The sequence below is a fragment of the Canis lupus genome, chromosome 20 (genome assembly GCF_003254725.2).
Source record: "Canis lupus dingo isolate Sandy chromosome 20, ASM325472v2, whole genome shotgun sequence".
NCBI classification, from domain to species: Eukaryota; Metazoa; Chordata; class Mammalia; order Carnivora; family Canidae; genus Canis; species Canis lupus.
In genome coordinates, this window is record NC_064262.1 from 39521271 (window position 1) to 39540108 (window position 18838).

The 18838-nt window shown below is 41.5% G+C and overlaps 1 protein-coding gene across 5 annotated transcripts in view; it reads right to left on the reverse strand.

The window, feature by feature from the left end:
- RBM6 (RNA binding motif protein 6) overlaps nt 1-18838 on the reverse strand; it is a 124802-nt gene that overhangs the window by 19154 nt on the left and 86810 nt on the right. For 4 of the 5 annotated variants that reach the window (XM_025455915.3, XM_025455914.3, XM_035703170.2 and 1 more), the window contains one exon: nt 6718-6792. In XM_025455915.3, the coding sequence (XP_025311700.1) occupies nt 6718-6792 (75 nt within the window). Of the gene's footprint in view, nt 1-6717; nt 6793-7722; nt 7835-18838 lie in introns of those variants that run through there. The other variant, XM_049097490.1, reaches the window with a different exon arrangement.

Genomic DNA, 18838 nt, shown 5'->3' on the forward strand with positions numbered 1-18838 from the left:
AATTTGACCAAAAACATTTTTAAAAATCTTATGTATATGCAACACAATAGCACCTGCCAAACATGAAGGAAATAAGCCATATCCCAGATCACTGTAAAGCCTAACAAATCTGACGTCCTGCCACTCATCGGAGCTGGCAGACAGAATGTGGTGAACTACTCTTTGAGAGTAGCCTTCTAACAGGGTACCTGCACATGGGAGCAGCCCCAAATGCCTTTCTCCAAGACAAGGATATCTACAGGAAATAAACTGAACTAAGAAAACTGGACTGTTAAACGGTTTATAGGGTACTACTGCTCCACAGCCATTGCTACTCACAGTCTGCATCCAACATTTGGTTCTGCACTGCTTATGACAGCCCTATTCAGGCTGGGTTGGCACTGACAATTCAATATTAACTCCCCTTTCTCAAACATTTATTTCAAAAAGGGACAGGAAAGAGGAGGAAGATATATAAGTAGTGCCTTTGGCAGCTCTTCTGAGGACCTCAAAAGGAAAAGGAACATTCATTAGCCCAAACAAGAGAAGAGATATTGCTATGTGAATGTAGTTCTTGTTTGAACCTATGAATAAAAAGGCAAGCATATTGCCCAACTCTAAAGATGCTGAACTTTTGCCAATGAGTTTCTAAGTAGTATGAGAGCTGACTGGCAGGAAACCAAAGAACAGGAACTGTGAAGAAAAGGCTGCTATTTGATTAGGGCTTTGTAGGGTGAATAAGGAGGGTATGCCAGACACAGGAGAACAATAACCACCGTAGAGGCTAATGAGTAAACAATACACATCAGGTACCAGGCCTGTTCCACAAACTGTTGCTTAAGTGATTCAGACAACTAGTATCTTCTCATTTTGTAGAAGATGAAACTGAGGCCTAGAGACCATAACTCAAGTAAGATCATTACAGTTGATTATTCCTTGTTCCCTTCTCTGTGAGTGGATCATACACACAGACCTGCCTGTTGTCAAGTGACTGTGAGGTCTCCCTGCAGGGTGAGTGCACTTCCGTCTCTAGTGTCAGCTTTGGTCACGTGTCTTGCTTTCACCAACAGAGAGTGTGAGTGAACATGACTTGTAGCGGCCTGGTAGAATATCTAAGAGCCATTGCTTGGAAGAACAAGCCTCTTATTGTCTCCCTTATTCAGGGGGGATAGCAGTGCCACACTGGGACTACTCGTTCTAGCTGGGTCTCTGAATGAGAGGCCATGGAGCAGAACTGAAGCAATGACTCAAACATGTAACATGTACTTCCAAACATGTAACTTAAATAAAGAATATGTCTGTCAATTTAAGTCACTGGGATTTGGAGGCTGCTTGTTACTACAGAAGAGTTTTAAGTGGTGGAGTCAGCATCCTAACCTTGGTTTAAGTACCATAATGTTCACCTATTTCAAATGTTGAAATTTTTTTAAAGATGTATTTATTTGAGGGGGGAAGGGCAGATCGGGGGGGGGGGGGAGAGAAACTCAAGCAGAGTTCCACACTGAGCATGGAGCCTGAGGTGAGGCTTGATCTCATAACCCTGAGATCAACACCTGAGCCGAAATCAAGAGTCGGATGTTTAACCAACTAATAAGCCACCCAGGTGCCCCTAATGATTTCCAGTATATGTAGGAGTGCAATCAACACCATAATCTTTTTTTTTTTTAAGATTTTATTTATTTATTCACAAGAGACACACACACACACACACACACACACACACACACAGAAAGAAGCAGAGACACAGGCAGAGGGAGAAGCAGGCTTCATGCAGGGAGCCCGACGTGGGACTCGACCCAGGGTCTCCAGGATCACGCCCTGGGCTGAAGGTGGTGCTAAACCTCGGAGCCCCCAGGCTGCCCCTCAACACCATAATCGAACTTTAGAACATTTTCATCAGCCCAAAAGAAACCTGATGGAGTCATTTCCCATTCCTACCATCAGCCCTATGGAATAGTGCAATAGAAGGTATTTTGTGTCTGGCATAATGTTTTCAAAGTTTATCCCTGTCTTAGCATGTTGCAGTACTCTTTCCTATCTATCTATCTATCTATCTATCTATCTATCTATCTATCTATCTATCTAATCTATCTATCATCTATCTATCTATCTATCTAATCTATGTATCTATCTACTTTAATGTGAGAGAGTATGAGCAGCAGGGGCAGAGGGAGAGAGGGAATCTCAAGCAAACTCTGCGCTGAGCACAGAGCTCGATGCAGGGCTCAATCTCATGAGACTTCAAGATCATGACCTGAGCCAAGAGTTGGAGACCTAACTGCACCTTTTTAAGATTTTATTTATTTATTCATGAGAGACACACACAGAGAGAGGCAGAGACACAGGCAGAGGGAGAAGCAGGCTCCATGCAGGGAGTCCGACATGGGACTTGATCCCAGGCCTCCAGGATCAGGCCCTGGGCTGAAGGCAGCACTAAACCGCTGAGCCAACCAGGCTGCCCCACTTCATTCCTTTTAATTGCCAAACAGCATTCCACTGTATGGCTGTACCACATGTTGTCTATCTATTCATCAGTTGATGGATATTTTGCTGTTTCTACTTCTAAGCCATTACAAATAATACTGCTACATATATTTTTTAAGGTGGTGCATTCCACATCAGGCCAAAGGTCACATATGCAGGGCTGGTACCGCAATCCTTTCCAAAAAAGGGCAGAAATTACTACAAGTATCCCTGAGTCAGCTAAGCAAGTGGCTTGTCATCTTAGAGGACAATATAATCAAGCCATTCTGCTTTTTTTTTTTTACTTTTTATTTTTTATGAAGATTTTATTTATTCATGAGACACAGAAAGAGAGAGGCAGAGACATAGGCAGAGGGAGAAGCAGGCTCCATGCAGGGAGCCCAAGGTGGGACTCGATCTTGGAACTTCAGGATCACTCCCAGAGCCAAAGGCAGATGCTCAACCGCTGAGCCACCAAGGCATTCCCATTCTGTTCTTTTAGACAACAGCTTTGGCAATAGCCATATAATTTTGACATCAGATATCAACATTTGCTTTCTGCCAGTTAACAGAAAACAGACAGTTTGGGGCGCCTGGGTGACAGTCAATAGTGTTTAACTCTTGGTTTCAGTTCAGGTCATGATCTGAGATGTCCTTCTACCTCTGCCCCTCCCCCTGGTCACGTGCTCACTCTCGTTCTCGAAAGCAAATAATCTTTTAAAAAAATCGTATTCCAAATTGTTCCTTTAATGCTAGCTCCCTCCATCCTGATTATAAAATAAACAATACATGTGCATTATAGCTGATAGGGAAACTATAAGAGAGGGGCAAAATTACCCATAATCACAAAACATAGAGGCAATCACTATTAAAATGTTAAATGTTATCAAAATCCTAATGGTCTTTTTGTAGAAAGGCAAAGCTGATCCTCAAACTTATATGGAATTGCAAAAGACATTCAATAGCCAAAACAACTTTTAAAAAGAACAAATTTGAAAGACATACTAATTTCAAAGCCTTTTTTTTTTTAAAGATTTTATTTATTCATGAGAGATAGAGAGAGAGAGAGAGGCAGAGATACAGGCAGAGGGAGAAGCAGGCTCCGTGCAGGAAGCCTGATGTGGGACTTAATCCCTGGACCTGGGGATCACATCCCAAGTCAAAGGCAGATGCTCAACTGCTGAGCCACCCAGGTGTCCCGAACTAATTTCTAAACTTAATACAAAGCTACAATAATCAAACAGCATGCACTGACATAAGGATAAAAATATAGATCAATAGGGATGCCTGGGTGGCTCAGCAGTTGAGTGTCTGCCTTTGGCTCAGGGCGTGATCCCGGGTCTGGGGATGGAGTCCTACATCTGGCTTCCTGTGAGAAGCCTGCTTCTCCCTCTACGTCTCTGCGCACACCCCCACCCCCGTGTGTGTGTGTGTGTGTGTGTGTGTAATGAATAAATAAAATCTTAAAAAAAACTGAAAGTCTATAGAAATAAACCTACAGACCTCTGGTCAACTGCTTTCCAACAACGGTACAAGACCATTCAATGGGAAAAGAATAGTTACTTCAACAAATGGTCCTTGGACAAGTGGATACCCACCTGCCAAAGAATGAAGCTGTGCCCTTACCTCTCAGCACAAGCAAAAATTAATTCAAAACAGATCAAATGTCTAAATATAAAAGCCCAAACTTAAAACTCTAAGAAGAAAACACAGGGGTAAGGGGCGGCGCGGGTGGCTCAGCAGTTTAGCGCCACCTTCAGTCCAGGGCTTGACCCTGGAGACCCGGGATCGAGTCCCGCGTCAGGCTCCCTGCATGGGGCTTGCTTCTCCCTCTGCCTGTGTCTCTGCCTCTCTGTGCGTGTCTCTCATTAATAAATAAATAAAATCTTTTTTTTTAAAGATTTTATTTATTTATTCATGATAGTCGCACAGAGAGAGAGAGAGAGAGGCAGAGACACAGGCAGCGGGAGAAGCAAGCTCCATATAGGGAGCCCGACGTGGGATTCGATCCCGGGTCTCCAGGATCACGCCCTGGGCCAAAGACAGGCGCTAAACCGCTGAGCCACCCAGGGAATCCCTAAATAAATAAAATCTTAAAAAAAAAAAAAAAAAGAACACACAGGGGTAAATCTTCATCACCTTGGATTTGGTAATGGTTTCCTGACACCAAAAGACCAGCATCAAAAGAAAAAGATAGTTGAACTGGACTTTATTAAAATTAATTTTTGTGCAAAAAAACTCAGAAAGTAAAAGACAACCTACAGAATGGGAGAAAATAATTGCAAATCACCTATCTGATAAAGGCTCAGAATGTATAAAGAACTTAACAAACAACCCAAATAAAAATGGGCAAAGGACTTGAATAAACATTTCTCCAGAAAGATATAAAAGTGGAAATAAGCACATAAAAAGATGATTAAAAAAAAAAAAAAGATGCTCAACATCATTTATCACTTAGGGAGATGCAAATTAAAATCAGGAGGTACTATTTTATACCCATTAGAATGGCTATTACAAAAAAGGGTTGGAGTGCCTAGCTGGCTCAGTTGATAAGTGTGCAACTCTTGATCTTGAGGTTGTGAATTTGAACCCCACGATGGGTGTAGAGATTACTTAAAAACAAAAAAATTTTTTAAAGGGTTAAAATTACAAACGTTGCCAAAGATGTGCAGAAATTAGAACACTCATACATTGCTGGTGGGAATGTAAAATGGTGTAGCTGCTGTCTATGGAAAACAATCTGGTGATTCCTCAAAGAGTTAAAACATAAAAGTACCATATGACCTGACAATTCCTTTGGTATATACTCAATGGAACTGAAAATATATGTTCAAGCAAAAATCTGTACATGAATGAATAGTCCTAGCAGTCTTATTTTTTCAAGAGGTGCCAACAACCCAAATGTCCATAAACTGATGAATGGATAAATAAAATGTGGTAGAGCCATATATTATTCAGCCATAAAAATGAATGACTGATACACACTACAACATGGATAACCTTTGACAACATGCGAGTCACTGAAGGGGAGACACAAAAGGTCACATGTTCTGTGACTCCACTTACATGAAATGTCTAGAATAGGCAAATCCACAGATATAGAAAGCAGATTAGTGGTTTATTAGGAAATGAGGGAAAGGAGAATAAGGAGTAACTGCTCAGTAAATACAGTGTTTCCTTTTGAGATGATGGAAAGTTCTAGAACTAGATGGTAGTGATAGCTGTACAACACTGTGAATGTACCTAATGCCACCAAATTATATATTTTAAAATGGTTAAAACAATACATTTACTGTTACTTGTATTTTATCATAATTTTTTAAAAAGTTAAATGTTTTCCTAAAATGATACAGTCAAGGTAGTATATCCATAAAATATGAGTGCTTTGTTTAATGACAACCACAGCTATACAAATTATATTTCACTGAGATTATTAAAATGTCAAGCTAAAGTTTTTACTGAATTTTATCAAGTTCTATGATGAACTTTTAATGAATCATGGTTCAGAAACTTTATAAATTTTTCATAATTATTTTTGAAACAAAGTAGCAGCAATGAAAAATGACAAATTTTATTTTCATGCTCATTTGCAAGCTGGCTGGACTTAACAATACGAGTATAACCTATGGGCGCCTGGGTGGCCCAATCAGTTAAGCGATTGCCTTCAGCTCAAGTCATGATACCAGGGTCCTGGTACTGAGCACCGTATTGGCTCCCTGCTCTGCAAGGAGTCTGCTTCTCCCTTTGCCCCACCCTCTTGCCTATGCTTTCTTGCTCATAAATAAAATCTTAAAAAGAGTATAGCCTAAAATCTTTAAATATGCCATTCTAGAAAACTATTGGAGCATAACACAGGTAAAATGTCATGGTACCTGAAGTTCTATATCCTTGGAAACACTTTAATATCCAAAAAATGTATATCTCTCACAGAACCAACCTCCCCAAATACTAATCCCCTGTAACCACCCCCAGGAAGGGTTAACTAGGGAGAAATTAGAAGTCAATGTGTTGTTATTCTTTCAGTTCATAATCAATTGAAAAGCATGGCGTATATCCCTTGAGATAGTGCCTCCAACAGGCCCAGAACCCTCTATGGCCACACGCAGCAGCTGGGAAATATGAATGGTAGCTTATTTTTGCCCTGACTTCATCTGAAGTGAACTAAGGTAGAAGAGCTCTGCCCTTGGCAATGCATACTACCAGGGAACACTGGAGACATGGGGGAGCTGTGCAGCTGGATCCTGACTTCTAAGGAATGGAATTCTTGGCACTTACCCGTTTGCAGTACCAAAAATCCGGCCCTGGTATATACTCAAGGGTGACCTCTTTGTCATGGATCATTAGAGTTCCCTGTGAAGACAAAGACAGAAGACATCAACATCAACCCCCAGAGGAAGAGAGAGACAGGAAGGCACAGAGAGCCTTTCCAGTCCCCAAGCTGAAATATTTTACAGAGTGAACCTATTTATCGACAAAAGGAAATGGCTATTTTAAGCCACAGACTTGGGGCAGTGTGGCAGAGCAAGCTTAAGCTCAGGGAAAGGGCGTGGGAGAAGGTAGAATCAGTCTTCAGCCTTGGCTCTTGTGGGTCAGGGTGCTGTCCTTGGGCAGGTTAGGCAGAGTCTACTTCTCCAGGGATCATGTAGTGCACTTTTGAGAGTCCCAGCAAGTCCCCCAACCTGACTCGGAGCTAGCACACTATCAAGAAGCAAAGTCTTCCTTCTGCAGCACAGAGGCACAGGAGCCCTCTCAGTTATCTTCTTTTCCATGGCTAACTCAAATCTCCTTGGAGGGGTAGGTAGGGCTTTTAACTGTGGTGTCTGAAAACTTTCTTTGGAACACTGGCTGCATGGCAAAAGCGCCAGAAAAAAGAGGTACAACCCCCACGACAGGTAGAAAGGAGAAAGGTGAAAGCTTCACGGCAGGTCACATCCTTATGGCAGGAGCCTGAATGGCTGATGGTGGCAGCAGAGGTGCTGGCGGCAGTATCACTCTGGCTTGGAGCCTACAGAGTGAGCTAGCCATGAGATCTGAGGAGCAACCTTTGGCAAATAAGCACCGTGGGGAAGTCTGGCACAGGAACAGGTGGGGGAAGGGGCTCGATAAGCTTGCAGTTACAGAGCTCCTTTGCCTTTTGGAAAAGTCACAAATTCTATTTCACACCAAGAAAAAGTAAGGTTTGTTTAATAAACTAGCCAGCAGATACGTGTTAGAGCAGAGGAGAAAAAAATCTCTGCCTACTGACAAGAGACCCTCACCCACACTGGTAAGTGAACTAACCGAGGATGCGACTCTGGAACTAGCCCCTGCGCTGTGTTCATTCTCCGCCCTCTAGGGTCCTCTGTGTCTCCTCAGACAGGGCTCTGAGTTCTACAAGGCATTTCTTTGCAAATGGACCTCAGTTTCTTGCTTGAATCCATACATCTGTCAAATAATGCTTTACCTCTCTGCTTTTCACACCAAAAGAGTCAAGAGAAATATACAGAATAAAATTATTGTCTTGTCAAAACCAAAGGAAATCTGCCCACCTACCTAAGTCTTAGAATCTGGTCTCTGAGAAATTGTTTCTTGGTTTGTTCTCAAGGCCAGAAGACGATGATAATAAAAACTTGCTAACATTTATTAAGTGCTTACTCAGAGCCAGAAACTGTTAATGCGATCTTGTTGAATCCCCTGAATGATCCCATAAAATCACATTATCTCCACTTTACAGATGAGGAAACGTGCTCAGAGTCAAGGTCACCCAGATGGTGAAAGGCAGAGCCAGATTCACATGTGAGGCTGTAAATAAGGGACCTCCTACTGAATTCATCAACTCCTGCTCTGTATTAAGGACAAGCAATCTGCTCTCAGAAACCAATCCAGGAAAGAGAAGAACTCTGCAGGCAGGGAGGTCAGGGGACTATCACTCTGCCAAGCTCTACCATACAGGACATTAGTCAGGATGGTACCCTTCTGCCTAGAGGCAGTTTATCACATTATTTAAGAACATGAACTCTGGGTCAGATTCCATAAATTTGAATCTTGCCTCCACCTTATGACCTTCAACAAGGACCTTATTAACTTCCATGTGCTTCAGTTTCCTCGTTTGTAAAGTAAGGATAACAGTACGTATTTCATAAGATGGTTTTGAAGATTCAGTAAATTAATACATGTAAAGAGCTAAGCATGGAATATATTGAGGGCTTGATAAGTGTATTTTGACTCCTAAGTGCTAAAAAAAGACCAGCATCAGCAGGTGAGACTAGACCAGTCAAAAAGCCACTCACTTCACCTCATTCGCTTGTCAGGTAATATTTCACAGCCCATTTCGATCTACTAAAAGGCTAAGTTTTCATAGGAAATGGTCACCACACATTAGAACCTGTATCTTTACAAAAGCACTTAGTGTTAGTTGGCATTTCCTGGGCCAGATCTTAGTGTCTTGGCTAAATCTTGCTGGCCTTTTATGATCAGTATCAAGTGCAATATTTGGTACAGAAAATAAACTTAATATGCGCTTTATGGAAGGAACAAAAGACTAAATGGATCCAACTATCCCTGGGAGACTGGAGTGCTTAGCACACAGTGGCTCTGGAGGGAGGTACTGTCATAGTGTGCATCTGTACACCCTGTCCACAAAACGTGTGTGTTGCTATTTGAAGAGTAAACAGTGCCAAAGGAATAAGGCACTACTGCAAATAGTTATTTGCAAATTTTGATTTCACCACTTGGAGGTGTCAGTAGACTCAGGAATTTCTAAGGCAAGGAGTCTTTATACTTCTCGGGTAACAAATATGCTACCCCAGGAACCATGGATAATTTTTGTCCAGGGTAGGAAACTCCTGCCAGGAGTGCTCATTAGCATATCAACTTTGAGATGATGCCTTCCCTTTATGTATTACAAAGGCATTATTTCCAATTCCTCAGAGTCCCCTACAGCTATGATGACTCTTTCTTTTCAACCTGCACATGGCTAGACATAAGGATGCCAAAGGAGACCATTGCTGAAGAATATGAAATAGTTTTAATATCACTGTTGAAGAACAGTCAGTTGTTTTATTAAGAATAAACAGAAAGAGAAATCACTTGAATGAGAACCCTCAGGTTTATCTATGATTTGATTCCCCAGCTGTTATCACATATAGGCTGCCCAGATATCCCAAGCACAGGGGTGACATACACTATGTCCTTCCCTATGCTGGCCAGGCCCTTTCTTCAGATTTCATAGGGTAAAGATCTGCCAGTGTCTCCTAGGAGAAGCAAATTGCAGGGAGTTGGATAAGTAGATATTAATAAGTAAGAAATTAATAAGTATAGGTCATTAATAAATGATTTCATCATTCTTGGTTGTCCACTTTTAAATGTCTATTATCTACCACCTTTACTCATTGGGATTTTTACTCATCATTTGAATTATTGGGTTATTAAGCTACTAAAGCAAAGGTACCATGAAGATCACAAGTCTGATTAACCAGGTCTGCCTCCTAAAGAGGCAACATACATTTGAAAGTAAAACCAAACACTCCTTTCTCAGGAGTGTTAGACTGGGCTTAAGTTAGATCAAAACCTGCTAAAATTTATCTCCCAAGCCTAAAGCCCTCACTGACAAAGTCACACATAGGTGCTCCTGAGTATATCCCAAGGAGTCTTAATGTAAAGCTGCAAAAAGCTAGAGATCATTGCATTCCTGAACAGTAAAGCAAGTCAAGACCTAATTCTCCACCTCAGGGACACTAGAGAGGAGCACACTCTGGGTCTGAGGGCTGCTGAACTCAACATCCACATTTCCATTTCCCTTTTCAGCTGCTGCTCCTGGAGATTTCATAACTTCATTTTGTGACTGTCAACCTGCGAAAAGGACTTGGGTCAGAGAATTACAACTCTACCACTTGGTCCAGCTGGCTCAAAACCAAACCCCAAGAATCCTTTCTTAAGGTTCTGGGGAGGTACAAGACCAGATGGGAAGGGAAGAACAATTATGGCCAGCAGCTAGGTATGTTCATTGACAATCTCCCAAAACAGGCATGGTCATAGTCACATTTTGTACTGAGAGCACGGTTGTTGTGTGACAGAACAGGTCATACCACTGAAGCATGGAGAGAGACAGAAAGGATCAAAAAGCAGGGAGAAAGTATGTGAGCCTTGTGAATACAACTCACAGTGAAACATCAGCAATCCCTCCTCGTAGATTTGTGCTTCTTCCAAACACAGGATGGGAGAATCAGGTTACTGGTGGCTGAGAAATGGTACTGTTTATCAGAGATAGTAATCTTTATTCATAAGGCAATTAGAGTTTACAAAGACATTCTTCACAAATGTCACCTTGCTCAATCCTCACAAGTAGGGCATATTAAAACCTCATTTCCACATGGGAAAGTGTGGTGGGATACATGGTACAGCCTGCCCAAGATTACAGAGCTACTTAGCAATACATACAGGACCAAAAGTCACGCTTTTTTTTCACCATACTGCTTTTGTTTTACACATCCAGGGAGCCAGCCAACTCTAATAGCTGCCACACCAAAGAAGTGGCTTCTGATAAAAGATGCATAATGTGAAATCTAAAGAAATTTGCAGGCAATGGTCCCGTGGGATTTTTTAGAGAGACTGTCATAGAAGCCCTGCTTACTGACAGAGCTGCCAATCCCCCCCGCCTGCTCAAGTGGTCTTTGTGTTCTCAAAGCACAATTACTTTAAGGCACAGTGCCTCACACAAAGAGAGCTGGTAAGTAGCCACTACCAGCAGTTTCAACAACCCAACAATCAAATGTATCTGCAGAAAGAATAAAGCGAGAGGAATCAAGTAAGAGGTTTGAAATGGATGTATATCATTCCTCTTAGTACAAAAGGGTAGTGTTTATAGAAATCTTTTGCAAAAGCAGCCAGGCTCATTCTTTCTGGTGCAAGGATATGCTATAGTTCAAACATTTTATAAAAATCAGTATTTCCAAAGGCCCAAACTAAAATGAGAGGAAAAGAGTAGAGGAAGGAAGGAGAAGAGTAGAGGAAGAAATCCTAAGGGAAGCACATGGAATCTTCTGTGACAACTCTGTAGTAACTCTGTCCAGTGATCTCTATACCCTCTGTTAGATTGGCTTTTCTTCTCTTTGTTTTTTAGAGGTCCTGATGGGATCTCCACTTAGAAATAGAATCCCACTTCAGGGTCCAATTTAAAGTTGAGGGGCAAGGAGACACTGCATTCTCAGCTGATACTTCATCTTGATATCTTTTCTGGTCTAGATAAAAGCACAAACATTTTTTTCTAAAATGTTCCTTAATATTTTTCACAGGGAGCCTGGGTGTCTCAGTTCAACATCTGCCTTTGACTCAGATCATGATCCCAGGCTCCTGGGATTGAGCCCCATGTTGGGCTCCCAGCTCAGTGAGGAGCCTGCTTTTCCCTCTCCCTCTGCTCCTCCCACTGCTTGTGCTCATTCTCTCTAATAAATAAGTAAAATATTTTAAAAATAATATTTTTCACTACCTGACCAGTTTATCTGTTTCCTAAGAGGACATAACCAGCTTCTTGCTAAAACCTTATTTGTGCTCTCTGAAGCAATATGGCTGGTTTGTGTTTTACTCAGCCCAAGCCACAAGACTTGGAGCTGGCCAGAGTCAGGGTCTCAAGATGAACTCTGCTCCAGGAACACAATACACTCTAGACCAGGCTCTAACATAAGCAATTTGATTATTTCAAAGGTAGCTGGTGCTGAGAATATATTCCACCCCCTCCACCACCACTTCCTGCCAGTCTTTGGTGTATTTTAAAATAACATCTCAGTTCTTCCACAAAATGCCTCTTATTATGAGGAAAAAAACCCTCCAAAATAAAAAAACCTATAGTCTTGGAGGTTAATTTAATCAATTTAGCCCCAAGAAGACTTGTCTACTAGGGGATCCACAAAACTCTCCCATTCTGAGTCATTGGAGTCAAAACCAAAGAGGCAAAATATAAACAAACAAATGAGTAAGGAAAGAAGTAAATAATCAAAACTGCCAAAAGTCTTTTCTTTCCCTGTGAAAAGGTGAGGTTCTATCAGAGAAACAGGTTCTATCAGAGATCAGGTAAATGGAGCACTCAGTAAATTCCTTCACTACAAACATCTTACTGTAACAGGATTCCTCTGAAACAAATGATACAGTATATATTAACTAAACTGAATTTAAAGAATTAAGGGCACCTGGGTGGCTCAGTGGTTGAGCGTCTGTCTTTGGCTGGGGTTGTGATCCCAGGGTCCTGAGATCAAGTCCTGATGGAGCCTGCTTCTCCCTTTCCCTATGTCTCTACCTCTCTTTCTGGATCCGTCCTCCCTCCCTCCCTCCCTCCCTCCCTTTTCTTTTTTTTTTTCCTCCCTCCCTTTTCTTTCTTTTCTTTCTTTTTTCTTTTCTTTTCTTTCTTTCTCTCTCTCTTTCTCATTCATTCATTCATTCATAAATAATCTTTAAAAAATAAGAGTTAAAAAAGAATTACAAAATCCAGCTATTAATACTTAAAATGAATAAATATGAACCACTAAAATGCAAATATTTTTGAAAGCTTTCAGTTTGCTTTAATTTTGTAATGCTTTTTTTTTTTTTTTTTAAGATTTACTTGTTTGAGAGAGAGTCAGCATGAGCAGGAAGGGCAGAGAGAGAGAGAGAGAGAGAGTCTGAAGCAGATTCAGTGCTAAGTGTAGAGCCCAATATGCGGGTCGATTTCATGACATCAAACCTGAGCTGAAATCAAGAGTCAGTCACTTAACTGACTGCGCCACCCAGGCACCCCAATTTTGTATGTTTTATTTATTTTTTATTTTATTTTATTTATTTATGATAGGCACACAGTGAGAGAGAGAGAGGCAGAGACATAGGCAGAGGGAGAAGCAGGCTCCATGCACCGGGAGCCCGACGTGGGATTCGATCCGGGGTCTCCAGGATCGCGCCCCGGGCTAAAGGCAGGTGCTAAACTGCTGCGCCACCCAGGGATCCCAATTTTGTATGTTTTAAAGCAGTATTTCATCCAATGTTGATAAGGACCTCAGTCAAGATTTCTCTGGTTAATCATTATTTCCAAACAGTTCTTAGTGGAAGTAGATAATATTTGAACACATTTTACTGGTAATCCTCAGAATTCCCTTTAGAATTCAGGTTTCTATAACCTCCATTTCATTTTTTCTCAGCTGATTTTAATCACATAATAATGAAATCAAAGTACTCATAAAGTATATCAGATATAGAAACAAGATACAGCTTGTTCCTCACTAACAATTTTCTCAGTAAGCCCTAAAATAATTGTGAAGTATGCAGGGCAGAGGTCTTAGTGCCAGATAAAAGAAGGGCTCTCCACCTACTGCAGCCTTTAGTGCCATTTTCTTCCCACCCCACTGAATACTAGAACACTATTTAACACTCTTTCAAATTCTGAAATGGCTTTTTAAAAAAAGAATGTATTTACATACTTGAGAAAAGTGAGAGAAAATGGGGGGGGGGGTACCTCAGGGACAGAAACAAGCAGACTCTCCACTGAGTGCAGAGCCTTGATCCCATGACCCTGAAACCATGACCTGAGTTAAAACCAAGAAGTGGATGCTCAACCGACTGAGCATCCCAAGATGCCCCTTGAGATGACTATTATTCTAGCTCCCCCGACTCATTTCTCTGGAAAAAGTGAACCCTAAATTCATCACATATGCATGTGAGATCTCTAATTGTCTAGCTCTTAAATTAAGTCACTGTAGAGGAAAAGGGGAGTTTCTAAAATCAATGTGGCAAATATAAAGCTTTGTTTTTAAAAAAAATTTTTTAAAGATTTTATTTATTCATGAAAGACGAGAGAGAGAGAGAGAGAGAGGAAGGAACAGACACAGAGGAAGAAGCAGGCTCCATGCAAGGAGCCTGACGTGGGACTTGATCCCGGGTCTCCAGGATCACAGCCTGGGCTAAAGGCGGCGCTAAACCGCTGAGCCACCTGGGCTGTCCAAATGTAAAGCTTTCTTACTTTACTTTGTTTTTTGAGTAACGTAATCAAACCATTTCTCTCTCATTTGTTTTTCTTACAGAGCTAATGCTGGGATGTGGGAAGAACAGCCATCAGAAATTATGAGGCCTACAAGTCCTAAGCCACTGCACAGATCACACTGCTGAGCCCACCACAAAGGCGGCAGTGTTCCCCAGGTATTCCAAAGAACCAGCAGCTATTCTTGCAGTCTCACCATCACAGAGATTATTTCTACTGGCTCTTTTTTTTTTTAAATTTTTATTTATTTATGATAGTCACACACAGAGAGAGAGAGGCAGAGACACAGGCAGAGGGAGAAGCAGGCTCCATGCGCCGGAAGCCCGACATGGGATTCGATCCCGGGTCTCCTGGATTGCGCCCCGGGCCAAAGGCAGGCACCAAACCGCTGCGCCACCCAGGGATCCCTCTACTGACTCTTCATTAGCTATCTCCTACCCAAGAAACCTAGCCTCCTGAAAGTTGTCTCTATTAGCCTCTCTGGACTCAATGTCCTTGCTCAGACATTTCAACAAAACAAAACAAAACAAAACAAAACAAAACAAAACAAAAACAACCTGTGGACATACTTTCTGCAGAAACAATGCCCTGAAATGACAAATATAACACAGTGCCACCAGCCTTCTGAACACACACTATTCAACTGCCATTTCAGGGAGGTAACCACCCACCATTCTTTTTTTCTTTTCTTTCTTTTATTTTAAAGATTTATTTATACATTTGAGAGAGACAGCACAAGCAGGAGGAGAGGGAGAAGCAGACTCTTTGCTAAGCTGGGAGCCCCATATGGGGACCCAGAACCCGGAGATTATGACCTGAGCAGAAGGCAGATGCTTAACCATCTGAGCCACCCAGATGCTCCCCATTCTTTTTTTCTTAGGTAAAAAGCTACAGACCCAGGGCACCTGGCTGGCTCAGTTGGAAGAGCATGGGAATCTTGTCCTGGGGATCATGATATTGGGTTATAAACAATTTTTTAAAAAGCTACAGACCCAATGACATTCTGACAGTACCTACAGGACTAATAGAAGCTTTGAGTCAGAAAAGGTCCATTGGGACAAAAGGTTAGGTCCCTAATCCTTTTGGGTCTCCTCATTCTCACACTGAAACAACAGAACTATCAAACTTCAGTCCTTTTTTAAAAGATTCTATTTATTCATGAGAAACACAGAGAGAGGCAGAGACACAGGCAGAGGGAGAAGTAGGCTCCCCGAGGGGAGCCCGATGTGAGACTCAATCCAGGGACTCCAAGACCATGCCCTGAGTTGGAGGCAGACCCTCAAACACTGAGCCACCCAGGTGTCCCTCAAACTTCAGTCCTAATAAAAACAAGGGGTGGCTTTTCACATTTAAGACATGTTCAAAAAAAAAAAAAAAAAGACATGTTCAAGTCAAATTACTCCATATTGAGGAAGCAACATTTGTTGAGCTATATCATGACTGCCATTGCAGGAGGTATGGATAGAGAATGAGGGAATGATCTCTGCACAGAACAGAAATCTCAGGTAATCCAGGAATTTGAGAAGAGAAAGCCAAGAGATCTCTAACAATGTCCCAGCTAGAGTTGCTGCCAAGTGCTACAAAGGCACAGCCCACAGACATCAAGAAACTCTCCCTGATCAGACGTGTATGCCCTGAAAATCTAACCCAGACTTAACCCTTGGATACCTTTAAACACCCTCAGACCTAAGGCACATCATCCAGTGTATTAAAAGGCATTCTTTATATCTATTTAAAGGCTACCAAAATAACAAAGTGATCACATAATTGAAAATTTCTCTTCTTTATAAGAAAAATTGGGTTAAGAAATATCTCTAAAAAGGGCCAGTCTCAAAGCAGTGTTAGGAAGCATCTTGAGGTTTCTCTTTTTAAAAGATTTTATTTATCTATTAATTTATTGAGTGGCAGGGGGTGGTGGTGGCATGAGTAAGGTGAGGGGCAGCGGGAGAGGGAGAAGCAGACTCCCCTCAGAGCAGGGAGCCCAACGCAGGGCTCAATCCCAGGACCCTGGGACCATGACCTGAGTCAAAGACAAGACACTCAACCAACTGAGCTACCCAGGTGCCTCTCTGGGTTTCTCTTATACACAATAGCCTGCACTTCTAGATTTTCTTTTTTTAATTTTTATTATTATTTTTTAATTTATTTATTCATGAGAGACACACAGAGAGAGAGAGAGAGAGAGGCAGAGACACAGGCAGAGGGAGAAGCAGGCTCCATGCAGGGAGCCCAATGTGGGACTCGATTCCAGGTCTCCAGGATCAGGCCCTGGGCTGAAGGCAGGCGCTAAACCGCTGAGCCACCCAGGCTGCCCCTAGATTTTCTAAGGTAGTTTCAACTTTGTGTTCTGGACCGTTGAAAGGCTATGTGTTAAGCAATGCAAACTGATCAGAGGTTCAAGAAGATGATTAACATTACATCACATAACTGGCTCCTCTCCAAAAGACCTACTGAAATTATTTCTTCTTGTGGGAAGACTTCTAGAGTTTTATATATTAAAAAACACCTTTACCTCTTCCCTACCACATCCTCATCCCCCAAAACCATTAGCCAGAATAGGATATAAATTCATTTTTTATTTTATTTTTTTAAAGATTTTATTCATTTATTCATGAGAGACACAGAGACAGGCAGAGACACAGGCAGAGGGAGAAGCAGGCTCCTTCTGGGGGGCCCAATGTGGGACTTGATTCCAGGACCTTGGGATCATGACCTGAGCAGAAGGTAAATGCTCAACCATTGAGCCACCTAGGCACCCCACATTTTAATTTTTTTTAAGATTTATTTGAGAGAGAGAGAGAGAGCAAGCATGCACATGGGGGGAGGGGCAGAGAGAGAACCTCAAGTAGACCCCCACTGAGAGTGGAGCCTGACACAGCACACAATCTCAAGACTTTGAGATTATGACCTGAGCTGAAATCAAGAGTTGGATGCTCAATTGACTGAACCACCCAGGTGCCCCTAGAATATGTATTCTTAACAAAAATATTTTCTCAGAGGTGATGGAGCATGGGGGGTGAACAAATCCTGATGATGCTCTTGTGGAGCTTCTTTTAAAGCATGAGGACAATAAGCAAGCATATTTTTAAACAAATATGAAACATGTATCTAGATCTGAAATTCTTATAGGGAAAGTATGAAATGGGAAGAGTTATTTAACACTGCTGGAAGTGAAGAAAGACAAAAGGAGAGTAAGAAAGTTTATGCTTAGAGGGGTCAAGCGTATAAACGATTTACCAGGTATAAAGTGCACTGTGAGGAATGCATACAATGGACAAAGCTGGATGTGATCCAGAGAGGAGAAAATTAAAAACCACAGTTAAGAAAAGTGAAAAAGCCCAGAAATAAGTAAGATCAACATATACTATTCTTCTTGCTAAGAAAGGCCTAGCAGAAATGCTGCATTCTATTTCTGTCCTTTGTAATTTCTGTATGTTTATATGTAATAAGATGTAGAACAGCTCATGCAGAAAAATTACATCCAAAGCTGCCCAGATAAATAAAACATGGTCTTTATCATACTGAAACTTCTCTAGCTTCTGCATCTATTAATCCTATATTAAAAAAATTTTTTTAAATTTTTATTTATTTATGATAGTCACACAGAGAGAGAGAGAGAGAGGCAGAGACACAGGCAGAGGGAGAAGCAGGCTCCATGCACCGGGAGCCCGACGTGGGATTCAATCCCGGGTCTCCAAGATTGCGCCCCGGGCCAAAGGCAGGCGCCAAACCACTGCGCCACCCAGGGATCCCCCCAAAAGAATTTTTTTAATTCAAACTTTAGACACTGACACCAATGCTGATCCATTCCATAGCATATGCTATAGCTACTAGTCATCAATCTATGTGCCGTTTTATAGAATACAAGAACAGGGGCTCCTGGGTAGCTCAGTTGGTTAAGCATCCGACTCTTGATTTCAGGGTTGTGAAATGGAACCTTGAGTCAGGCTCCATGCTGGGAGTGGAGTATGCTTAAGATTTTCCCTCTCCTCCTCCCTCTGCCTTCCTGCTTACTCTCCCTCTTTAAAAAAAGAAAAAAAGAAAGAAAGAAAAAGAAAAAGAAAAAATATACAATTACAGAAGCATACATATTTTAATTTTATTATCTTAAATCTATTTATATTTTTTATGATTATAAAGATAATTAAGGTGTGGCTAATCAAGTTCTATAACCTGAAAGAATTTGGAATTTGGTTCTTACTCTGTAAAATGAAGAGATTCCAAGGAGTCTCCCAATGCCTATTTGTTTCCTTCCTTCCTCATTTTTAACTGAGCACATGGCTCCTGGAATAAAGAAGTCTCCCACACCTCTTTAACTCGTTGTTAAGTGTGGCCATGACTAAATTCTAATAAACTGGACATAACAGAAATAGTGCTTGCAAAGTCCAGGAAGTATTCTTAAAGGAGGAGTGGCAAGTC